The following is a 23,246-nucleotide window of genomic DNA, read 5'->3' on the forward strand; positions in this document are numbered from 1 at the left end:
GCCGAGATCTTAAGGGGGGGCCATAATGGCCCCCCCGGCCCTACTAAGACTTCAAATAGCCCGGCCTTATTAGGGTTAAGGAAAATTGTACTTTAAATCATCTGCCAACTATTGGTCAAGCGCTAATTTCGTTAACTCTAAAAATAACACCCGATTCCAAGTGACAGGCATTATTTGTCATTCAGAAACGTGCATGGTGTGGTTCAGAACTTTCACCCACTCCCTCCCTCCCTCCTTTGAAATGCCCCCTCCCCCATTTCAATCAAAATAAATTTTGGGTTGGGGGCATTGTGTTGTGTAGGGCATCTTTGAAATTGCCTTTCCTTTCTTCTCCCCCTCCTTTAAAAATGGACCTAAATTATTTATAAAGTAAATAACTGGCAATGTGTATGACGTAATATGAAGAAAATAGAGCAGGAAGATCGGTGAAGCAGATATGTGTCAGTTTGAACGCAATAGGACATTTGAAACTTTTAAAAGGTAATGTCAAACTAATGATGAATTTTGAAGTATCTGTATAATTCAGGGAAATAAAGCAAGGCTTAATTAAAGATAATAGGTAGGGGTTTGGAATTTCGTTAATTTCTTAAAATGAAAAAAAAATCTTGGAATATATGGTAACTAACAAATCCGAGATGTTATATATTTAGTATCGTGGTGATGAGTATTTTGTAATATCTTACCACGTCGTCAAACAATGAACTTCGTCTGAGCAAACAAGACTGAGCTGCTTCTCATCTACAAGCCTTTTGACCCTCTTTTGGAGGATTGACTTAATTGGTACTGCCTCTGACGTCACAAAATGAAGACTTCAAAATCTGCAAAAGGAAGTGCCATCAATAATGCATTAATTAATGAATATTACTACTGTTACAATGCATATATTTTCGCAGCATATTCTTGGTATCAGGAACATAATGTCCCAAGATTAAATATATACAAAACATATACACACACCAGGCGCGTATGAAGGGGGGGGGGTTGGGGTTAACCCCCCTCCCTTGAGTTTTTTTTTGTTGTATGTTTTGTGTATGTTTTCTGGGAAACCCCCCCCCCCCTTTTTTTGATTTATTTAAAAAAAAAATTAATTTAAAAAATAATTAAAAAAATTAAAAATGAATTATGCCAATGGCTGACCTAAAAAAAAGGTGACCTAACCCCCCACCCCCCCCCCCCCCAACGGAACAAAATGTCAAATTTTCAAATTTCGAGACCCCCCCCCCCCCCCAAACAAAAAAACAACAACAACAACAAAACAAAACAAAAACAAAAACGTCCTCTTAGTAAGACATGAATTATAATGAAGCTGGATTAGCCTTGATGTAAACTCTCTCGAAAATACAAGTGCTTTATAAGAACAGCTCAGGAGGAGTGATGAAAATAGGTGTGGCAAAAGCAAGTATAATATGCATGTGTAGGCTATACCAGTACATTGGGTGGTTGCACATCCCAATACAATAGGGTTTAGAATGTGCTTGTCAGAGCAAGAATGTGTGGCACTCGAGTTATTTTACAGGTGTCATTATAGAAATGAGTAACAATTGAATAAAAGTCTAGACTTCTAGCCACACAATAAAATCAATAATAATCAATAATATTTACAAATGTAAAGTTCTTCTAAGGTCAAGTCACTACACCTTTATGTAGTTGTGTGTGTAATAACTTATGTGTGTATGTATGGGGTTTTTATATATATATATATATATATATATATATATATATACATACATACATATCGATTGATTGATTTTAAATTAGAATCATCAAGTAACAGATCCCCTGAATTCCTGAACCAGCGCCCATATTTTCATGTGGTGATTACAATTTTGTTAATTTCTATATGATGAACAGTCCACGACTAAGGGCGCGTTCATGCTTGATTTTGACGGCCAGAATCAGGCATCTGTTATGCGTTTAGTTTAAAACACGGTTGCGTCTTAGCTCACTTTTGTAGAATCACCGAAAAACGGCGATCACGATCGCCGATCGTAAACTCACAAAAAGATGCGTTTACAATTTGTAAACGCGTTTAAATGGGGTCAACGCACTGACCTCTAGTGGGTCTACGTAGCATGCACAGTGAAGGTTTGCGAATCCAGCTGGAAGACCAATTAAGGCCACACACGGAGAATTGCCTGGGGAGCCAGAGAAGTAAGCATGAACACTACATCGTGGAACTGCGATCACGATGAGCGTTTCAGATCGCTCATTCTGCCTTCAAAATTTAAGCATGAACGCAGCCTAAGACTCATATGCTGAAAGCTATGGCCATTTTATTTAAAGATATATCAGCTACGTCCGAGTCTGGCAGTCTTTCATTTATAATTATTTCCAATACACACAAGACAGCCCGTCGTGTTTAACAGTTGTATTCCACTTGTGTATAAAGAACACTCAAGGGAGACAACAAATGTAGCCTTTATGAACAAGTGGTCTTTACGTACAAGTTTCTATGATACATTTTTTAAATAAAAAATACAGTTCAAGGGAAACAAAAATTGTGATCTTTCTGGACAGTTGGTCTCTCTGTACAGGTGGTCACTAAAGCAGGTTTGACTGCACATAGGCTGATGTAGAGACGTTTCCTATTATTGATCGATACCCTTTTGGAGCTTAGACACGTCTCAAGAAATTCTTTGAAAGTTTCAATGATATTATTATTCTTGACTCTTTCACTATTTTAGTAGAAAATTATGCACTTTTCAAGATATGATTATAACAAACAAGAGACATTTAATGATACAGCGTCACTACTGTGTACATTATACACCTTTGTTCACTGTTGTCTGGCTTGATTGAGCGTGCCGTGTGTTATTGTGTTTTCAAGTTATCTCATTTGCGTTGACGATTAAGTAGATTTTTCCACGCAATCAACTGCAAATAATTGATGAAAGCCCATCATCTAAGTTTGTCTTTTCATGTGCATACAAGCATGTACATTTTAATGAGTTTTATACAGGCTGGCATATTGGGTATTGGCGTTGCCTCGTTATCATCGAGGGAGTTCCGTAAACTGCATATTTTCAATCCGGGGGAAATGTGGCGTTTCCCCCTTTACAGTAAGTGTTTATTGTTGATATTTAACTTCAGTATTATATTTGTTGTTGCTGTGTATGACTATATTACAAGAATGAGAACCAATGAAATTGATGGGGATCGAGAGGGAACCGTTGAGCCCCGCGTTGAGCTTTCGAACCACAATTACACTACGTCGTTCTGAGAGCATGCATTTTAATAATACACTGCAAAACCGGTTTAGTCAAAAAGCACTCCCACGGTTGCTTTTTTCGATTCGGGTTTTTCGTCATGCTTGTAACTTATTTTAAGTATTTGTTGTATCTTGTCACAATTTATGAAATGTTAATGTTTTAATTTGCTTTTTAAATTTCATTTGTATATTTACATGTTTTTAATGTCTTGATTGCTGATCAGGCTATTCTGTCTAAATATTCGTGAAAAAATAAATAAATAAAATAAATAAAAACGATATTCTCGTCTGATTTATTTTGCTGATTTATCTTTAGACATCATCCTGTGTAATAAATCGCATGTTTGAACAGTCATAATAATACACATACTGTACAGATGTTGTTCTTCAATGCATGAGTTTGTATGCATTTAATCGTTGAACACGTTTTCCAAAGTCAGGTATGATTAACAACGGAAATTTTGAACAATTAAAAATGTCACTGTGGATATGGAGATGGTGAGTAATATTTTCCTGGAATTACAGAAATCCCCCCTCTGTTTTTGTTTTTGCAATCTCCCATGAAATAGAGCCGGGGTGCGGTGGGGGTGGGAAGCCAAAACGTTGAAAGATCAAAATGTGTTGGGTACATGCAGTGCACTCATTGTTGATCCTACGAGTATAACGCGTTAATCTGAATAGAGAGAGAGAGAGAGAGAGAAAGAAAGAGAGAGAAAGATGGAGAGAGATAGAGAGACCATATGACTGGAATCTATCTATACACTATCATATTTACTTAATATAATGAAGTAGAATTTCAATGAAAGGGAGCTGGCAGTTCTGAGAAAATGTAGGAATATGTCGCAAATAATTTGGATAGTGGGCCTAACTAGGTAGATTACTATGATCTATCCCCGCTTTAATGAGCAGTTTCAGGTTTTCAGTAACTTGGCCAGTTTGCATTTTCTATAACTTGTTACCCCATCATTTTGTGATGGAATTATAAAACATCTTTTTTTTTCAATAATCAACTGTCAAACGAATCAAACAACTCTTTTTCCTTCAATTTTTCTTCTTCATCTGAAGCCATTACTTTATATTTTATTCAATCTTTTGTTTGTATGTATAATATGTATTATTTGTGTTCATATTTGCTTTGTTGATTACAAAAACCATTTTCCCCACGCCATATAGAATTAAACTGTATCTGTGGGAGATCATGCGCGGCGCTCTTTGTCAAACGTCAGACAATGGCAAAGATATTTTAACGATGACTGTGCGGAGCCTTGCGAGGTCTTTTGTTTATCTCGTTATTATGAAAGAGGGCTAGCTAAGGGGAAAACCAAATCGAGGCCTTTATTATTGTTCATAGACGTATGTCATGCCCATCCCACAAAGCAAAGCAGAGCAGAAGAGTAGCGCTCCGGGGCACGACTCAAGAAAATTTATACTTAAATTTACTTGTAATGAAATAGATTAACCTTGTTGCCAACGGGAATCATTATTGGCCTATATCTTCTCGAAGACTGACCGAATTCTTTCCGGTATTCGACCAACATTATTTACAAAAAAGGTAAATACACTCGTTATCATCTTCGATATATTACAATTATTTTGTTTGGTCATTATTCATGCCAATGTAAGAGCTGTTATAAATAAGTTATTTCGTCATTAAGCAACTTTACTCTTTACGTCCTTAACCACTTGACTGCTAATGGCTTAAAACACGTTCATACCGCCTGTGCTACAGCAATTTTTTACTGTACAGAAACTAAACAAAAAATGTACACTGTACACAAAAAGTCGGTCTTTTTCTAGAAAAGCGCCATCTACTGTTCGAGACCTGTATAACATCATCGCAGTGCTAAATACACAGTAGGGGTAGGCCTTATTCAGTGCTACGGTCTTGAAAATGCAATGCACTAAGCACGTACATGTACGTGGTGCGCACAGACATGCAAGAGCGAGAACACGTACATGTACGTGGTGAGCAGTCAAGTGGTATAAGTCTTTACTCAGAGCAACAAATACATGGGTTCCTTATGTAAGTGGGACACTAAAACTGTCACAAAGTAAGTCCCTAATTTATGGAATTACCCATATTTTTGGCAGCATGACTCCAGTATTATTCTCTCTAATGTGGTTACGCAAAAGCTCATACACTTTTAAATATTCCTAGTCACACCGATGAAAATACAGATTTAATTTACCTTAAGTAAACAAAGGTGAAACCGCCGCTTTCCTCCATTTATACTGCCGGTGAAATGCAGTCGCTGTGGCGAGCCCAGGCAGGAAGTGAAGAATTATTTGATTTTTGATTCGGCAGACAGTTCAGTTAGTGATCAGTTTTAGATCTTGTTTTGTTCACCATTTGGTCTAATACATTTAAAACAGTGCTAAAAACACATCTCTTTAAGTCTCGTTCCTGAATAGCCCTTTAGATCTTTTGCCTTTTATATTTTTGTGTAGATTAACGTAGGATATTAATTTATGAACTATTTGTATTTGGTTGTAAGTGATTGGTAATGATGTACAAATCAAATAATTCTTCATTTCCTGCCTGGGCTCGCCATAGCGAGTGCATCTCTCCGGCAGTATGAATGGAGTACTTCGAAAGTAGTTTTGTTAAACTGAATGTACCTACCCTCTATTTTAAATAAAACTGGAATAAATAAATAAAATAAATGTATTTTCATTTGCACAGTTTTAATGTTAATTGAATTAATTGATGTAATTTGTAATACAAATTCTGTTTCCTTTACTTCAACTATTTTCCTTCTAAACTGCACAGAGGCAACATGCAATTTGCTGTATAGAAATATCTTATTATTATTATTATAAATATACAATTTTCATTAATTTTCAATTATCATAACAATATATTTTAATTTGGTTTGAGTTTTAGCCCAGATTCAGTTAAACTGGGTAGGGTCCTTATACAACCTTAAACAACTAATTTCAGTAGGCCTACCAGCTTGTTGACACCAGGGCTCATAGATTTATAGGTGGTCTCGATTTCCCACCTCTTTTTTACTTACCAGGCTGGTGACCTTGATGGACCCTGTCCGGCGGGCACTACTGCGCTCATAATTATGATCACACCCGTTTTCAAAACTAATCGAAAGCCTCCTTACTGAATGACTATTTTTGAAATACAAAATGATTCAGTCGACAGTACAACATATTGTAATCATGATGATGATTGTGACCATGATTCATACTGCTGCATTGCGGATACGGTTCTGATTTAGATCACACACGTTAAACGCAAAATCGAGTTCTGATAAACATGACAAATAATAAGTGAGTTTTTTCAAGTTTTTCTTCTATAAGTTTGAAAGAGCATCACAGCAAAAATGTCTCCTGAAAAAGATTGTGGTAAAAAAATGCCTTTAAAAACATTGGAACTAAACATCATTTCTATGTGCAGTGCAGGTGACCTTCAGCAAGACTGACCAGTTGCTTTCATTTTAATTATCACGAAAATTCACAGTTTACATCAATAATTATGTACTGCATTATAATCGACCTTAAATGATTGCAGCCTCTATGTAGAGGTTCGTGGTCTAGTTGATAAGTCTCGGGATTCAAGATTACATGGTTCGCGGTTCGAGTCCCTCCGCAGCACTAATGTCTTTTGGCAAGACATTAATCTACATGTGAGGTAGATGGTTACCTAGCATGAATTAATTCCTTTAAAAATGCTGGAGCGTCATAATGGCAACCATGCTAAAGCCAGGGTAATACTAATTGTGAAGCGCCATAGGAGTGTTAAGTTTTACAGACATGAGCGCTATACAAGAACACACAAATATTATTATTATTATTAGGATTATGATCCTTATTTGGTGGGGTTTTCATAGGTTGCCCTGACTTTTGTGATTATCTGTTTGTTTGTTTTCGTCGTTATTTAGTGAAGAATGGCTTTTCCTTCGCGACTGACCCTAAGTGGCATCCCCTTCCGATACCTACTCAACTTCTTCTCGGCGATTCAGTCCTTAGCCGTTATCCTGGACAATTCTGATGAGAGTGTTGGCAGAGAGGTTCTACGTGCACTAGGCTTAAGAGAGATTCAGAGAAACTATCTGTATGACAGATATCGACGACCAATCTATGAAGCGTTGATATGGCGTCGCAACTGGAAGGGAACTGTTCAAGATTTTTACAGGTAATCAAAGAAAAATATATCGAAGTTTCTATTGGATTTGATTGTCTTCATTTCCCGATTCGATTTCAATAATGCATCTCGAAAGCTTTAATTGATTAATCAAGAATTGTCTTGAAATTGTTTTTTCTACTAATAAAATGTCATAGTTGCCTTTAATCCCTCATTTGATTAGTCAACATGTGTCAGATTTCTAAAGACATCGCAATTTTGTAAAATTAAACAAACTAGAACTGCCTTTGTAGGGATCGAACCTTGTGGTATTGCGTGTACGCCACAGCAAAGAAACTCATCATGTATCGATCGATTTCTTGTCCTAACTTGAAGCAAATAATACTTTTTAATTGAGTAATAACTTGCCTCTTTCTTTTCTGATGATGAATCTTGATTACAGGACTCCATGATTAGAGTCATCCATGGTATATTCGTCATGAATTAATTGAGATGCAAAATAATACTCCCTTCCCCTTGGGCCAAAATTTGGGCCAATTTCGCCCTGTCACACCTTGGCCTCGTAAGAGTTGGATGAAATAGTTTTTAACGAGGCACTTAACAAAGATTTGTGCATCAAATTTGATTACATTACGAAAATGGAATGTCCTTTGACTTTTTAGGGTTCTGAGTTCGACTAATCAGACGGAGGCTTTACAGACGTTGTTCACCTTTCTCCGTGAGAGTAAGTTTTACCTTTCATGGTCATAACAATAACATCAAAAGAACATAACTTAACAAGAAAATTATGTTTCAGCCCGATCAAAGAGACGTTCGAAAATTCAACTTTAGGCAATTTCAATGGCCTAGACCGTCTCTTGCTAAATTGTGTTTGAAAGGACATATAATTTTGATGAATTATGTAATAGGACATTGCCTTTACCCTTGTGTTTATTTCATGAAAGTCTTTATTATAGTGTCTCAGTATATACAAATCTTTCATTCCATCGCATGTAGTAAAAAGCTTTATTATACCAGTGGCATTTCGGCATATATAACTTATAACTTTAGTTTTGTAGGTGCTTTAATTTTGAACGAGGACTCAAGTTCGAACGAGAATTCATATCTGCGAGCAAAAAGTTAATCCTGCAGACTGAACTTTTGATGGTAGTCCACCCCTCTTGTTGGCTCTGATAAAAGATGGATCAAGTGGTTCTTTTGCACTACGGAAGTTACATCCATCGGTTAAAGATGAAATTTCTAGCACTCATGAACAGAAAGTCTTTAGGCCTATAGTCGCTAGAACGACTTGATATTAATCATATTTTCTTTAATTTCAGACCTGAATGACCGTCGGCATGTACCAGAAAGAGCAACAAAGACGAACTGGGCAATCTTACTGAATTCAACGCAGTATAGGATCTCTCCCGAGATTTCTTGGCCCCGAGTTTTCGTGAAAACATGTAAATATGATGAAGATGTCATTCGTATTTCAGAAAACAAGTCTCTAATGAGAAATAAAAACCTGTCAAATTTATATCCAAAATCATTACCAAAAGTCAAAAGGCTTCCCGCACTTTCATCCCTCACTTCTGCATTCAGACTATTGCTCTTTATCTCTTCAGAATAGCCATCATCTTCTATTACCATCTCCTCCTGTCATCTTCTCATACACCCTTTTCACTCCTATCCCAAAATCATTTTGTATAAGGAATTATTACGTCTTATAAAGGTTTACCACTTGCGCCTTCAGTCTATTACATAATTGGTTTGTCATTTTGATACTGTTGTAATTATTTTGTAATTTTGGAAAAAAGACCATGAAGAAAATTGAATAAAACCAATCAAATAAAATCAAAAGGGTTTCTGCGCGCTGCTGTCTCGCTTGCCCCGAATATTAAAGGTAATACAAAGTTTTGGTATGGGGTCATGAATTTGGTTCAAATGAACACATTGGAAGCATATGCGATCCTACAATATTCAGTGATCGTTGTCGCGGTTGAAATCGAGTCTAAAGTTATAAAATTGTAAATAATACACTCTTTTTGTTATATAGCTCCCTCTTAAGGTCAAGATATTAAGTAAGCTATAAAACAATGTTTCTTGACTAAAATCGATCAATTTGCTATTCTTGTTTGGAAGTTATATATCACATCTACATATTCTGAGATTTGCTTGGTCGCAGCTACCATTGTATACGGCCGTAGGCGCTTTTTGAAATTCATCAAAATTTACCGGGAGCACCGGTAAATTTTTATATTCAAATTTTCTCGAAAGCAGAAGTGTTTTAGAGGCTAAATTTTCTAGTGCTTATAATTAATCCACTGGGGCATCCAAATATATCCACATTGTAAAGAATCGCTATCCAACCAATTTTCAAAATTTCCCACAACTTTGTATTACCTTTAAAGAAGGGTATACCGACTATTAACTTTGGTAGCCATCGGCTAAGCAGGACTGCAAGGCCATCAACACATATAAGTTGAGCAACTGAGTACTGGATATCAGCACCAAGCAGCTTTAAAACATTCACCTCATCAACGTGTCTATACAATTAAATAATAACCTCAAATGACCCCTTAATGATCTTTTACCTCATATCATTGAAGAGGTGTCATAATTCTAAAAGGAAAACTAAACCCAAATTCGTTGCATTCTTGTCCATCATTCTTCAAGATTCCCAACCAAAGTGAATGAGAAAGGCATAAAGCAAGAATAAAGTACAGTTTCTCAGCAAGACATGAGCATCGCCATTTTCTTGATTGCATGACGTATACGGATTCGTTTATCAACTAAATGTATTCAAATTTATGGATGCTTCCTTCCCAGGTGTTTGTGGTGTTGGATCATTCCATTCACCTGCTTTTATCCTTTGTACTCCAATTGCCAGACCGCAAATTGCATAAATAAGTTGGTTCTGTTTTAGGGTGAAGGTCTCGCATACGTGAAATATATTTTCAAGTTTCAACCGCTTTATTTTAGTATTTTTAAATAGACTAGTTACAATAAATTGTTACCCTATTATATATTTTGCACCAAATGTAATTTTTGCCTTCTCGGCTATGGTTTTCCTTCATTAAAAAGTAAAGGTTTTTTGTTATTGAATTGAAAAGTCTTTCCGATTAAAGCTTGGTGAATGAAACATGTACAACTCCGCCTGGTACGTCACTTTTTCGAGAAAATGGCTGCGCCCATGTTAGCCTAAAAGGCAATACATTATGCCAAGAAATCTTCATTTATATATCTATTGTACACTTTCGTAAGATTTATTGTACATCAAAAAAGCAGGAATTCATCTCTTCTTTCAGAATACCTATGGGGTTATTTCCCCTTTAGTCCCCAACTGACGTTTGGTGATAACAGAAGTTTTGAATCAAAAACTTAATCAGAAGTGAAGTTGTTGAAGCATCATTACGGACTTTTAGATTTGCACAAAGACAATGCGGATTGCTACGGTCGACGTCCTCTTAATGCACTGCCTTGAATGGACGTCACACGTATCAGTCCACGCAAATCTAAAAGTCCCTATTAACCATATTCGACCAACAACCTTTTTCTCGCTCTGCAAACCCTTGTGCACATTTTTCATGACATTATGACTTGTTTTGTATATATGAGAAGATAATATGCATAGGATCATTGAATAAAATTATCAAAATTGAATGAAGTACGACGGTACTTAGAATTCTTGTCTTGACCATAAGTGTGGTTGTCATGTAGTTATCACAACATAGATTTCATACGTTGCTTGTGGTTGTGTACTTTTGTTAACAATTTTTCATAACGGCTGGCTATTGGAATATAATCCATTTATCGGGGAATACAACGCCTTTTATAAAATGCAGTATATGATGCCGACTATAAGACCTATTATGCCTATTCCATCAAAATCCCTAGATTGAATTGTCCTTTGAATATATATATTCTCTCCATCATAGTATATGTTCACATATCATTTTTTAAGGGCTAAAAATGAAATGTTCTTTTCAATTTTTTTTAAATGCTATTTTTACGTTTTTATCTAAACTGAATATTGTATGGTGGTTTTATAAATTGGTGCAAAATGGGACATTTTCATAAAGTGGCAATAGCTATAATTATTAGTATTTTTATTGTCCAAATCTTCTTGTCCAATGTTGTCAGGTTTATTATGTATGTTAGAGAAAACCACATGATGATAAGACAACGAACTGTGTAATGAATAGAATTTTCTCCTCATAATTTATTTTCTCTCTTTCTCTCTCCTTTTTCTCTATGATAGACTTCTTTCCTATCTGTAACCGCGTGCAGGAGATTGTCTACATGGTGTTCCCATTCAGCACGGCTTATGCGTCTGACATGTACCGGTCTATAAGCAACCTGCTGAACAACATGAATATCGGCATTTTGTTCCTGACCGTAGTACAGAACGCAATAACCATCTGCCGGGAGGGACGTCTCCAAAACTCGGTAACCATCTTCATCTCTGTCTCTCTCTGGATCAAGCTTTACCTCATGAAGGAACCTTTCAATCAACTAAGAGAAATGGTACCATCGGGAAACGATGAGCAAAAACTCCGAAGGGCCGACTTTCTCTACAAGGAGATACGAATCGCATTGCTCTTTGTGTTCTTCTTCAAGCTGGCTCTTGTTATGTTCGGTTGTGCCTTGTTCTACGCCTTCCCAGATTTCCTCCTTGAAGATCTTCAAAGCAAGATGACTCAGTTCGCCTTGTTTTTGTTCGTCTTTGAGTTGGCCCATAATGCATTCTATTTGTTTACATTCTATAGGGACTCTAATATTTTCCGTATCATAAATGATTTGTTTCCTATGTAGGAAATATTTGAAGTCGCACATTCATGGCTGAAATACAGTGTGTAAAAGTATGCAAATTTATGTGTTTTCCTTAGCGAGTCTCCGAATATGTTATATTTCTGTGTATGTCATGACAAATAATTGTTTCGTAGGTTCGGAATAGCCGCAATTGAGGTATGTCTTGTTGTTGTGGAAACAAAGCATACAGATGTATATATTTGTATATATAAATAGAAAATTAGAACTCATGTCTTTCAATAAATCCAATTTTAAGCAACTTTAAACTCCATATGAAACTCATATCCAGATTTTGCTGGCATTATATTTTAAGAAAACAAATATGCAACATTTTATTTTAAGGGGAAATTTTGAAGTTGGGGAAAGAAAATACATTATAGTTCTAAAACAGATGGTGTTAATTTTTGCAAAATCTATCCTTTCCAAGAGGAATGCTCCTATTATAAATATGATCATATACCAAATTCAGTCACATTGGCCGGGGCCTGACCACTTGACCAAAGACCCGCGAGACCAAAATTCGTTTGGGTCTCCTTACCATATTCAATAATGCAGTATTTATCTCTCTTTTCTTTAAAGCATCTCTTAAAAAAACTCTTGTATCGAAATATCAACATAATTGATTTCAAAATGCAATATGCCATTATTGACATTTTCATTTAAATTTCACCCTGAGATTTTTCTTTTGAGGCCGCCATCCTATAATAATAATAATAATAATAATTATAATATTTAATTTTTATATAGCGCTTAAAATGTCTCTAAGCGCTTAGTCATGCGCCGCTTATGGTGCCGATCTCCAATGCACGTTTCCACAGATATTTTGGAAAATTCTCTTGATATATGATATTATACATGTATCATAGAAATATTAAGTTTATTTTATGTAAATAAAAATTATGTACATCAGATTTTGACATGAAGTTATTATTGTTTACATGTTTGTAATAGGCCTATACCTTAGGCTTTACGTTCAGTTATTTTATTTGGAAAAATTGTACCATACCTTACGTTTACATATTTAGTTATTGTATCGCGCCTTTGAATGTTTTTTGAAACAGATATATGGCGCCATACAAATGCTGTTCATCATCATCATCATTTGGAAAAATGCAAAAACAAAATGAATAAAATATACAAATATTTCGGATGCGTACGGTTGACAAATTACGTACAACATTTATTCACCGTTTACAAGACAATGCATAAATAATTGTAAAAACCATACTGAGCATAGTTTTATCATGACACTTTTTTTTAAAGCACCATTGCAACTGTGGAAGTGTTGTCATTAATTTTGCCGATGTTAATGTGCCTTCAGGCTATAAAAAATGCTCTTGGTTTTTTTTCATCAGACATGCAATCAATAACTTTATGGCCTAAGTTTGCTAACATAAGAACTTGCTCTTCATGTTTATGGGGCTGTTCGTATTTCCATAGGACGATAGGCATGCGTGCATACTTCATTCTTTGAGAATCAACACAACAGGCTTTATGCTACTTTATCAAGTCGTATTTACTACATGTACTAGAAGCATTATTATGTAGTTGCGATACAGACGATGTGTATAGCAACAAATACATATACGGGTTGCAGTTGCTAAATCCATCCAACGACTCTTTGTTCCTTTAGTAATTTGTTTATACCAATACAATTGTTTTACACGAAATATTTCATTGTAGTCATTTATACTGTGTCTATTATATTTTTGTTAACATGGTTTGTATGATATATAGGCCTAATTAGATTAAAAATTGCCTGTAATGAAATATAAAATGATTTTGTGAGAGACTAATGTTTAATAAACTCTTCAAGATATCTGACATTTGATAGAAAACCAGCTTTCTCACGTTGTGATATTTAACGGGAAATGAGTCGAACAGTACGGGGAAAAAAAATCTTGCAATCGTTTTCAGTTTTCAAATAAGAACGGCTTCTTCTTAATAATCATTCCCTAACACTATATTTATACAGGCTACACAATTTGTGCGTAATACATGCATATTGTGTAACAAATAGTGGGTGACGAGAAAAACTTTTGTGGAGTTTGTCTTAAATTTTCTGCGATCGACGTCTGAATTGAGGCAAATAAATGTAAGCGTGATAAACAGTTGCATTTTGATAGCGGTCCTCAGTAAGCCAAGTCGATGCGTTATTTTTGCCAATTTCAGCCATTACCACTAACACAAAAATATTTCTCATTATACAACTCACTCCCAGATCCTAATCAAATGATTGGTCATGCGCGGTCACGTGTGATTCATTTACTGAAACTATTGCACGTTTTTTCATGAAAAGGCGTGCAATAGTTTCCAGTACTATTGCACGCTTTTTCAGTGCGCAGTAGTGCGCAGTAGTGCGCGAAGAAGCTAGAGCGCTTAATACTGCGTGTGCATGGGCCTATTCTTGCGCAGCACTATGCATTAATGGGTATAGAGGTTTAAGGTTTTTAATTACGGTCAGCTGAGCATCCAGGGGCCTTCTTAAGGTCCCTTAGTGGGGTCCAGAAGCTCAGAGGTTTTAGGTATTTAATTTAGTGCTGTCTTGCCTTGTGTCATTTGTGTTACATATTGAAACGTTGTATCCGGCATCCACTCAATCCGACTCGGGTGCATAGCACAAAGAAGCATTTTTTGCATGAAAAAATAAAGTTTTCTAAAAAGTGCGTCTTTTTAAAGCATTGGGGTGCCCGGGAGCCACTTGAGTAACCTTTCAAAAAGTATGATATAAACAAATAATTTGCAATTTCTCTGTACTTTTATCGGAAAAAAACATAGTAATCCAGCACAATGCCCGGCATTAAAGAGAAGATTGAGTTCTGGGAAGAGGTGAAAAATAATTTGTGAGCATTACTCATTCTTATTATGCAAGTGTGGAAGAACATCAGTTAAGACATGTTCCCTGAAAAGCATGGCTCTTCAAATGCCTTCATATTCTAAATATGCATGTAACATCGTACAAATCGGGGGGGGGCCGGCTTTTTACGCCACGTGTTCGTGTAGTCCCATATACATTTTTCTGTGCTAGTGTTTGTAACTTTCTTATCAAATTTCTTATCATTTTGATAATTCCAGAACCTTGCAATACACACAAATTCGTATATGCTAGATGATCAACCTTTTCCGGTCGGTTCCACACCGTTTCTTTCACAATGCAATCGCATGACCAGAACTCAACTTCATCTTTAATCTTACAACATCCCTGCACGAATGCTGTTTTACATAGGGGTCTAATCGCATTGGAAATAAAATGAAGCAATTCAATCATAGATAAACGAATTATACAACATAAAAATCAATGATCATGATATTCAAACAAAAAAGAAAAAAGATAAATACATATAGGAATATAAAGTATAAGAGAAGACATGTCATGGCGGAGTGGTTTAATCACCTGATTGGATATGCGAAGGGCCTTGGTTCAAACCTTTTCATGGCACTTGAGCATTTGGCAATATATACTGTATGCCTTTCAACACCAAGGAGAGACATAGGACCTGATAGGATGACGATCGAAGCCTATGCTCTGTATTCTTCTTATTCAGTTAAACCAAACCATAGCCCTAGAATCATATTAAACAATGAAACCTTAGACCTCAGCATAGATACTTTTTTTGTTGAAACCGGGAGACAAAGGATATGTAGCAGAAGCGGAAATCTCATTTTCATATTTCATTAAAATTTTCAATCATAAAAATATAATTATACAGCATACAAACCGTGCAAACAAAAGTATGACACACAGAGTACAAAATTAATGACGACAATGAAATATTTCGTGTTAAAACTTTTTATTGGTATAAAAAATTACTAAAAGAACAAAGAATCGTTGCATGGATCTAGCAACTGCAACACGCATATTCATTTGTTTCTACACAAATCGTCTGTATTGCAACTACCAAAATGCTTTTTGTACATGTTGTAAATTCGACTTGATTTAGTATATAGCATAAAACCTATTGTATTAATTCTCAAAGAATGAAGTTTGCACGCATGCCTATCGTCCTATGGAAATACGAACAGCCCCATAAACATGAAGGGCAACTTCTTATATTACAAAACTTAGTTCATACAGTTATTGATTGTGTGGTGAGAAAACCAAGAGCATTATTTTATAGGGCACAGTTAAAGGGAGTGTAGCATGGCCAATACTGTTGGTGACTGCAAGTAAATGAATGGACTTAATTAACGGTCAGCGCGCGCTAGCGTTCGCGAAACAGACTGAAGTTCTCCTCACGCTTCGATTTTGCGTATGTTGCACGCACGTGAATACTGGGGTCCCGTCGTCCGTATATTAGGGACTTTTAGATTTGCGTGGACTGATACGTGTGACGTCCATTCAAGGCAGTGCATTAAAAGGACGTCGATCGTAGCAATCCCCGTTGTCTTCGTGCGAATCTAAAAGTCCCTATTATATCCGATTGGCCTCCGAGTCAGGCCACGGGAAACGCACGTAGTCTCGTCGCGCTACACCCCCTTTAACTTAAGCGACATTATGGACAACACTACCACAGCTGCGATGGTGCTTTTTTTTTTAAATAAAGTGTCACTATAAAACTATGCTCGATCACTAAGGCCTTTACAATTATTTATTTATTGTCTTGATAACGTGAAATAAATTATTATATGTAATTTGTCAAGCATATGCAGCCGAAATAATAATTTATCTTAATTTATTTTATTTCTGCATTTTTCCAAATTTAACTGAATATGTAAACGTCCCGCCCCGGCCCCCTATTCAGTGTTATTTAGGGTACGCATATGCGTGTTCCCTCCTTTTGAAAACACCCCCTATAAGTCCGGTGTGTAAAGTCAATTTTGTGTATGTACGAGCCGGACTTTGGTGCGTGAAAAGTACCCCTTTACCGGACATTTTTGTAACACGCATGCGGTCATTCCGACCCCGGAGTAGGGGGGGGGGGCGGGGTAAACGTAAGCCAAGATATGGTACAATTTTTTTCAAATACAATAACTGAACATGTAAACATAAGTTAATATACAGATATGTAAACAATAATAACTTCATGTCAAAATCTGATGTATATATTTACATAAAATAACGAACTTAATATTTCTATAACGAATGTATAATATTATGAATTCAGAGAATTCTCCTAAATATCTGTGTAATAGTGTAAGAGATCGCCACCATAAGCGATGCTTGACCAAAGGATGGCGGCCTCAAAAGGAAAATCTTAAGGTGAAATTTAAATGAAAATGTGTTCATACGATCTTTGTGTATGACTATGTGAGTGTATTGCGAGTGTGTGTCTTGCGAGTATGTGCTTGTGGCGAATGGAAGATGTGCACGTAGCTCTGAATTGTAAGATGGAGGAGACGAAACTGGCCTAGCTTTCCAATAAAGGACCAAAGAATACAAATAGCAATTAATGTCTTGCAATGTGACCAAAATTTGACATATTGCATTTTTAAATCAATTATGCTTTTTTTAAAGAGATGGTTTGGAGAAATTAAAGAGATATAAATATTGTATTATTGAATTTGACATTAAAGGAGACCCCAACAAAATTCGGCCTAGATAGATAGCCGCGGCATATCATTGATTTAAAGTCATTTAATGTGACGAGGTCAAAACCCGACCGAAATTCTTTCCAGGGATTGGATTGACAGAACCATCATAGGTGTCATGTTGTTAGATTAATGACCATGCATCATATTCAAAGTTTACTAACGCCATTCATCACGTAATGTCAGGAGCAACAAAAAAAAATCAAAGATCTTTGGAGATTCGCTATGTAAGGCAAACACCTAAATGTGCATACTTTTACACACTGTATTTCAGCCATGAATGTGAGACTTTAAATATTTCCTACATAGGAAACAAATCATTGATGATACGGAAAATATTAGAGTCCCTATAGAATGTAAACAAATAGAATGCATTGTGGGCCAACTCAAAGACGAAAAGAAACAAGGCGAACTGAGTCATCTTGCTTTGAAGATCTTCTAGGAGGAAATCTGGGAAGGCGTAGAACAAAGCAAAACCGAGCATGGCAAGAGCCAGCTTGAAGAAGAACACAAAAAGCAGTGCGATTCGAATCTCCTTGTAGAGGAAGTCAGCCCTTCGAAGATTTTGCTCATCGGTTCCCAATGGAAACAATCCTCTAAGTTGATTAAAAGGTTCGTTCATGAGGTAAAGCTTGATCCAGAGAGAAAGTGAGATGAAGATGGTAGCCGAGTATTGAAGACGTCCCTCCTGGTAGATGGTTATTGCGTTCTGTGCTATGGTCAGGAACCAAGCAAAGATAATCACGTTGTTCATCAGGTTGCTTATAGACTGGTACATGTCAGACGCATAAGCCGTGCTGAACGGGAACACCATGTAGACAATCTTCTGCACGCGGCTACAGGTAGGAAAGATGTCTATCATACATAAAAAGGAGAGAGAAAAAAATTATGAGGAGAAAATTATATTCATTACACAGACCGTTGTTTAAATCATCATGTGGTATTCTCGAACATACAGAATAAACCTGACAAGATTGGACAAGAAGATTTGGACAATAAAAATACTAATAATTAGCTAATACCACTCTATAAACATCACCGTATTTGCACCAATTAATAAAACCACCATACAAATAATATTAAGTTTAAATAAAAGGTAAAAAACAGCATTAACAAAATTAGAAAGAATTTCTTTCTTTTTTAGCCCACATGAAACTTGACATGTAAACATATACTACAGTGCGTCCCAGAAAAAACGAAACCGACAATTATCGATCTTTTATCATAATTTAATCACAATGATAATTAATAAATGACACATGCTTGTAAAGCTTAGATCCTCCTCTTTCATTTGATGCAACTCATATGATGCATATCTCACGCATGAGTAATTAAAATTAATTTGAAGAGAGGGAACCAACAAAAATTATTTGGCGGACGGTATCCGAATTTCAAAGGGGAAATCAAATTTCTAGAAAGTTCAGTTTCTGCCCTGTCATTATGACACCTCAACCGGGAAAAATGAGCTAAGAATGACAAAGTTCTGTTTATTTAAAGTAGTGCTTGTATTTCCATAATTTGATTTAAAGAATTCGATTTCACTGGCTGCCTACCGTAGCAATAAACGGTATTGACAAAAGACTTAACTCCGTTTCGTTGAAGATCAGCCATAGACGAAATAATTCATGCACGGCCGATTGTCAATTGTCAATTGTCAATGATTTGATTCAATTTAATTAATTTGATTCATACATTTTTGTTCATTGTCTTTTTCCAAAGTTACAAATTCATTACAGCATTATCTTTATAATAAACCAATTAAATAATAATCATCATTACGAAATACTTTCTTGTACTACTAATTAAAAAAATCATAAAAAGGATTGCCACATAATTATAAGCTTAGAGGCGCAAGTGGTAGCCCTTTCAGAAACGTAATAATTCCAATATACAAAAAAATATGTTGGAGATGTGATTGAAAAAGATGTATGAGAAGATAGCAGAGATTTTGTTTTGGTTGTAAATAGAGCGATAAAGGTGAAGGTTGTGCTGAATAAATAAAGAGAAATAGGCAGAATGCATATTAAAGTGAGCAGTGAAAGTGCGGGTATATAGCCATTTGATTTTTGGTAATGATTTTGGATATACATTTGACAGGGTATGATTTCCCTTTAGAGACTTGTAATCTGAAATACGAATAATATCTTTATCATATTTACATGTTCTAATGAGAACTCGAGGCCAAGAAATATCAGGGGAGATCCTATACTGCGTTGAATCCAGTAAGATCGCCCAGTTCGCCTTCGTTGCTTCATCTGGTACATGCCGACGGTCATTCAGGTCTGTAATTAAAGAAAAAAAAAATTAATATCAAGTCTTGCGATTATAGGCCTAATGCGTGCCAATTTTCAGATCATGAGCGCGAGACATTTCATCTTAAACTGATTTAACTTCCGTAATGCAAAAGAGCCACTCCATTTTTCTTTTAGCAGAGCCAAAGGAAAGGGGTGGACCATCATCAGTTGTTCAGTCCACATGGTTAACTTATTACTCGCAGATATGAATTCTCGTTCGAAATTGAGTCCTCGTTCAAAATTAAAGCACATAAAAAAAAGTTATAAATATGCTGAAGTGCCAAGGCAATGGTATACTAAAGCTTTTTACTTTGCGATGAAATGAAAGATTTGTATATACTGAGACACTTGTTAAGTTAGTTCTTCTAATGTTATTGTTATGATCATGAAAGGTAAAACTTACTCTGACGGAGAAAGGTGTACAATGTCTGTAAAGCCTGCGTCTGACTAGTCGAACTCAGAACCCTGCAAAATCGAAGGACATTCCGTATCAATAGGCCATTTTCGTAATGTAATCAAATCGAATGCACAAGTCTTTGTTAAGTGCCTCGTTTAAGATTATTTCATTCACCTTTTGCAAACAATTGTACTCCAATAGTCAGAATGTGAATTTCATAAATTACGTACTTTATGTAGGTTGCTATATAGGTATGTCCTACCTATATAGCAACAATTAATATTTGCAATTTCCATTGTGGTTATTGCAATAAAATTATTCATAACAAGTAAATGAAATAATTTGTAACGAGGCACTTCACAAAGATTTGTGCATCAAATTTGATTTCATTACGAAAAATGGGCTATTATCAGTTAAAAGGTACCTTTTTACACTGTTTTTAACATCATTACCACAATTACTATAGTCTCACACGCTTAGGCACAATACCACATAGTTAGGGATAATGATCCTTCTCTGTATTGCATGTATCTCAATTAATTCATGACGAATATACCATTGATGACTCTAATTATGGAGTCCTGTAATTAAGATTCATCATCACAAAAGAAAGGGGAAGTTGTTACTTCATTAAAAAGTATTATTTACCGCACGTTAGGACAAGAAATCGATCGATATTTGATTAGTTTCTTTGCTGTGGCGTACACTCAATACCACAAGGTTCGATCCCCTAAAAGGCAGATCTAGTTTGTTTAATTTGACAAAAATCGATTTAAAAAAATTAAAAAAAAATTATTATACTGATTAAATAAAATTGCAATGTTTCGGAAATCTGACACATGCTGACTAATCAAAGATAAGAAATTCCCTCTCAAAATAGAGGAACATAGGCATCTATACCCTACCTTACATTTTATCAGCGAAAAAAAATTCCAACACGATTCTTCATTAACTAATTAACGCATTTTGAGATGTAATTATAGAAATCGAATAGCTAAATAAACACGATCAAATCCAATAGAAACTGCGACATATTTGTTTCTTTGATTACCTGTAGAGATCTTGAACAGTTCCCTTCCAGTCGCGATGCGATATCAATGCTTCATAGATTGGTCGTCTGTATATGTCATACAGATAGTTTCTCTGATTCTCTATTAAGCCTAGTGCACGGAGAACCTCTCTGCCAACACTCTCATCAGAGTTGTCCAGGATAACGGCTAAGGACTGAATCGCCGAGAAGAAGTTGAGTAGGTATCGGAAGGGAATGTCCCTTAGGGGCAGTCGCGACGGAAAAGCCATTCTTCACTTAGTAACGTCCGATGATACGACCTTTAGTTTAAAAACGAACAAACACACATTAAAAAAAGTCAGGACAACCTATATAGCTACGAAAACTTCACCAAAAAAGAATATCAAAGGACACTTGTGCATGGGCCCCTATATTTTCTTTTTAATCATAATCAAAATAATAACATTAGTGTGTTCTTGTACAGCGCTCATGTCTATCATACTTGACACTCGATCCTAGCGCTCCACATATTTCCCCGGCTTTAGCATGGCTGCCATTATGGCGCATTTTCCTGCTAAGTAACCATCTACCTCACGAGCTAGGGTCAAGTATGGCACATGTAGATTAATGTCTCGCCAAAGATATTAGTGCCGCGGCGGGACTCGAACCGCGAACCATGTGATCTTGAATCCTGAGACTTATACACTAGACCACGACACCTCTATTATATAGATCAAGATAAGACTGAATAATGATCATTTAAGGTTGATTGTATTATATGTTATTGATGTATATTGTGAATTTTCGCAAAATGGAAAAACTGCTGAAGAAGCTGTCTTGCTGAAGGTGACCTGCACTGCACATTAAGGTATGTCTGCTCAAACTCAAGGGGGGGGGGGGGGGGGGGTAAGAGGACAATTTATTAGGTGGTCTGTCGATGACAGATCACCTTTTGATTTTGTTAGAATTTTCTTTCTTTATTTTTATTTTTATTAGGTGGTCTGTCGATGACAGATCACCTATTGATTTCGCTAGAATTTTCTTTCTTTCTTTCTTTATTTCTTTATTAGGTGGTCTGTCAACGACAGATCACCTATTGATTTCGCTAGAATTTTCTTTCTTTATTCTTTATTTCTTTATTTTTATTTCTTCCGTACACTTTTTTGTGCACACGTTTACTCGAAATCGACATGGTCAATTTCCTTTGAATTTCTGTCAGTCATCAAGCCCTATGATTTCAAGTCTAATTAACTTTTTCAAGTTCATGGGGTCATCGTGACGTCATCCAGGCGCCATTTTGTAAAAATCAGGTCAGTATCATATCTCGATAACGAGTCATCAAAAATCAACCAAATCAATTTGGTATACATCAACTTCAGGTAAAAGGTCAACGACAAATGTCAAAAAATTTTGCGCGCGCACCTCGACGCGCACGTACGCGTGCATTAAAATTTTAAAATGGTCAAATTCGTTCCAAATTAATTTTGCATACGTTTCAGGTCATTTTAAGCATTTCAAAATTTTCCGTCCGTAAGTGTCCCCGCGCGCGTTGCGCGCGCTCATAGCGCGCGGAAAAGGTCAAATTCAAAATTTTTACATGATTTAGATTCCTCTTACCGTAAATGATAATTTACATTTTTTTCAGTCACCCTTGACCTTTCATAAGGCTGTGAGCGCGCGTCAAAGTTCAAAATCCGCGCGTGCTGCTATGGGCAATATAATGCAAATTTGATCAAAAACATGCCATTTTAAAAATCATAATAGCTCTTCAGATAGTCCATTGACCCCAACTTTTATATCATGGTTAGAAAAAGCATGAGTTGGAGATATGATTTCATGTCTCATTTGACCCTCAATTAACTCATGACGTCATCATAATGGCCTCCGAACTCAAAATTTCAATTTGCATATTATAACGTCAG

The 23,246-nt window shown here is 36.0% G+C and overlaps 2 protein-coding genes across 3 annotated transcripts; one reads left to right on the plus strand and one right to left on the minus strand.

The window, feature by feature from the left end:
- Positions 1-2,247: 2,247 nt before the first annotated feature.
- LOC100889095 lies at positions 2,248-12,436 on the plus strand. Of its 2 annotated transcripts, none has more exons than XM_011677673.2 (5): positions 2,248-3,059; positions 7,102-7,355; positions 7,967-8,028; positions 8,624-8,746; positions 11,545-12,436. In XM_011677673.2, exons 2-5 carry the CDS (start codon positions 7,108-7,110, stop codon positions 12,096-12,098), a joined length of 987 nt encoding a protein of 328 aa, XP_011675975.1. In that variant the 5' UTR covers positions 2,248-3,059; positions 7,102-7,107; the 3' UTR covers positions 12,099-12,436. The 2 variants fall into 2 exon arrangements, with proteins under 2 accessions (XP_011675975.1, XP_003726241.1); XM_003726193.3 differs by lacking the exon at positions 2,248-3,059 and adding an exon at positions 4,478-4,760.
- A 5,489-nt stretch (positions 12,437-17,925) lies between these two features.
- On the minus strand, positions 17,926-21,642 carry LOC105443971. The gene is made up of 4 exons (XM_011677685.2): positions 21,367-21,642; positions 20,322-20,383; positions 19,784-19,906; positions 17,926-18,479 (listed from the first exon to the last, which is right to left on the minus strand). The coding sequence occupies exons 1-4, from the start codon at positions 21,612-21,614 to the stop codon at positions 17,926-17,928; spliced, it is 987 nt and encodes a 328-aa protein (XP_011675987.2). The 5' UTR covers positions 21,615-21,642.
- Positions 21,643-23,246: the final 1,604 nt, after the last annotated feature.

This window comes from Strongylocentrotus purpuratus, unplaced genomic scaffold, assembly GCF_000002235.5.
Source record: "Strongylocentrotus purpuratus isolate Spur 01 unplaced genomic scaffold, Spur_5.0 spur5_scaffold_16, whole genome shotgun sequence".
NCBI lineage: Eukaryota > Metazoa > Echinodermata > Echinoidea > Camarodonta > Strongylocentrotidae > Strongylocentrotus > Strongylocentrotus purpuratus.

Bases quoted from the DNA above. Each gene is read 5' to 3' on its own strand.
- LOC105443971 (XM_011677685.2), bottom strand. From the start codon at position 21,614: ATGGCTTTTCCGTCGCGACTGCCCCTAAGGGACATTCCCTTCCGATAC. The intron at 20,384-21,366 runs GTAATCAAAGAA...TCGATTTTGCAG, and splicing joins ACTGTTCAAGATCTCTACAG to GGTTCTGAGTTCGACTAGTC. The intron at 18,480-19,783 runs GTAAATATGATA...TATGTATGATAG, and splicing joins TCGAGTTCTCATTAGAACAT to ACATCTTTCCTACCTGTAGC.
- LOC100889095 (XM_011677673.2), top strand. From the start codon at position 7,108: ATGGCTTTTCCTTCGCGACTGACCCTAAGTGGCATCCCCTTCCGATAC. The intron at 7,356-7,966 runs GTAATCAAAGAA...TTGACTTTTTAG, and splicing joins ACTGTTCAAGATTTTTACAG to GGTTCTGAGTTCGACTAATC. The intron at 8,747-11,544 runs GTAAATATGATG...TCTCTATGATAG, and splicing joins CCGAGTTTTCGTGAAAACAT to ACTTCTTTCCTATCTGTAAC.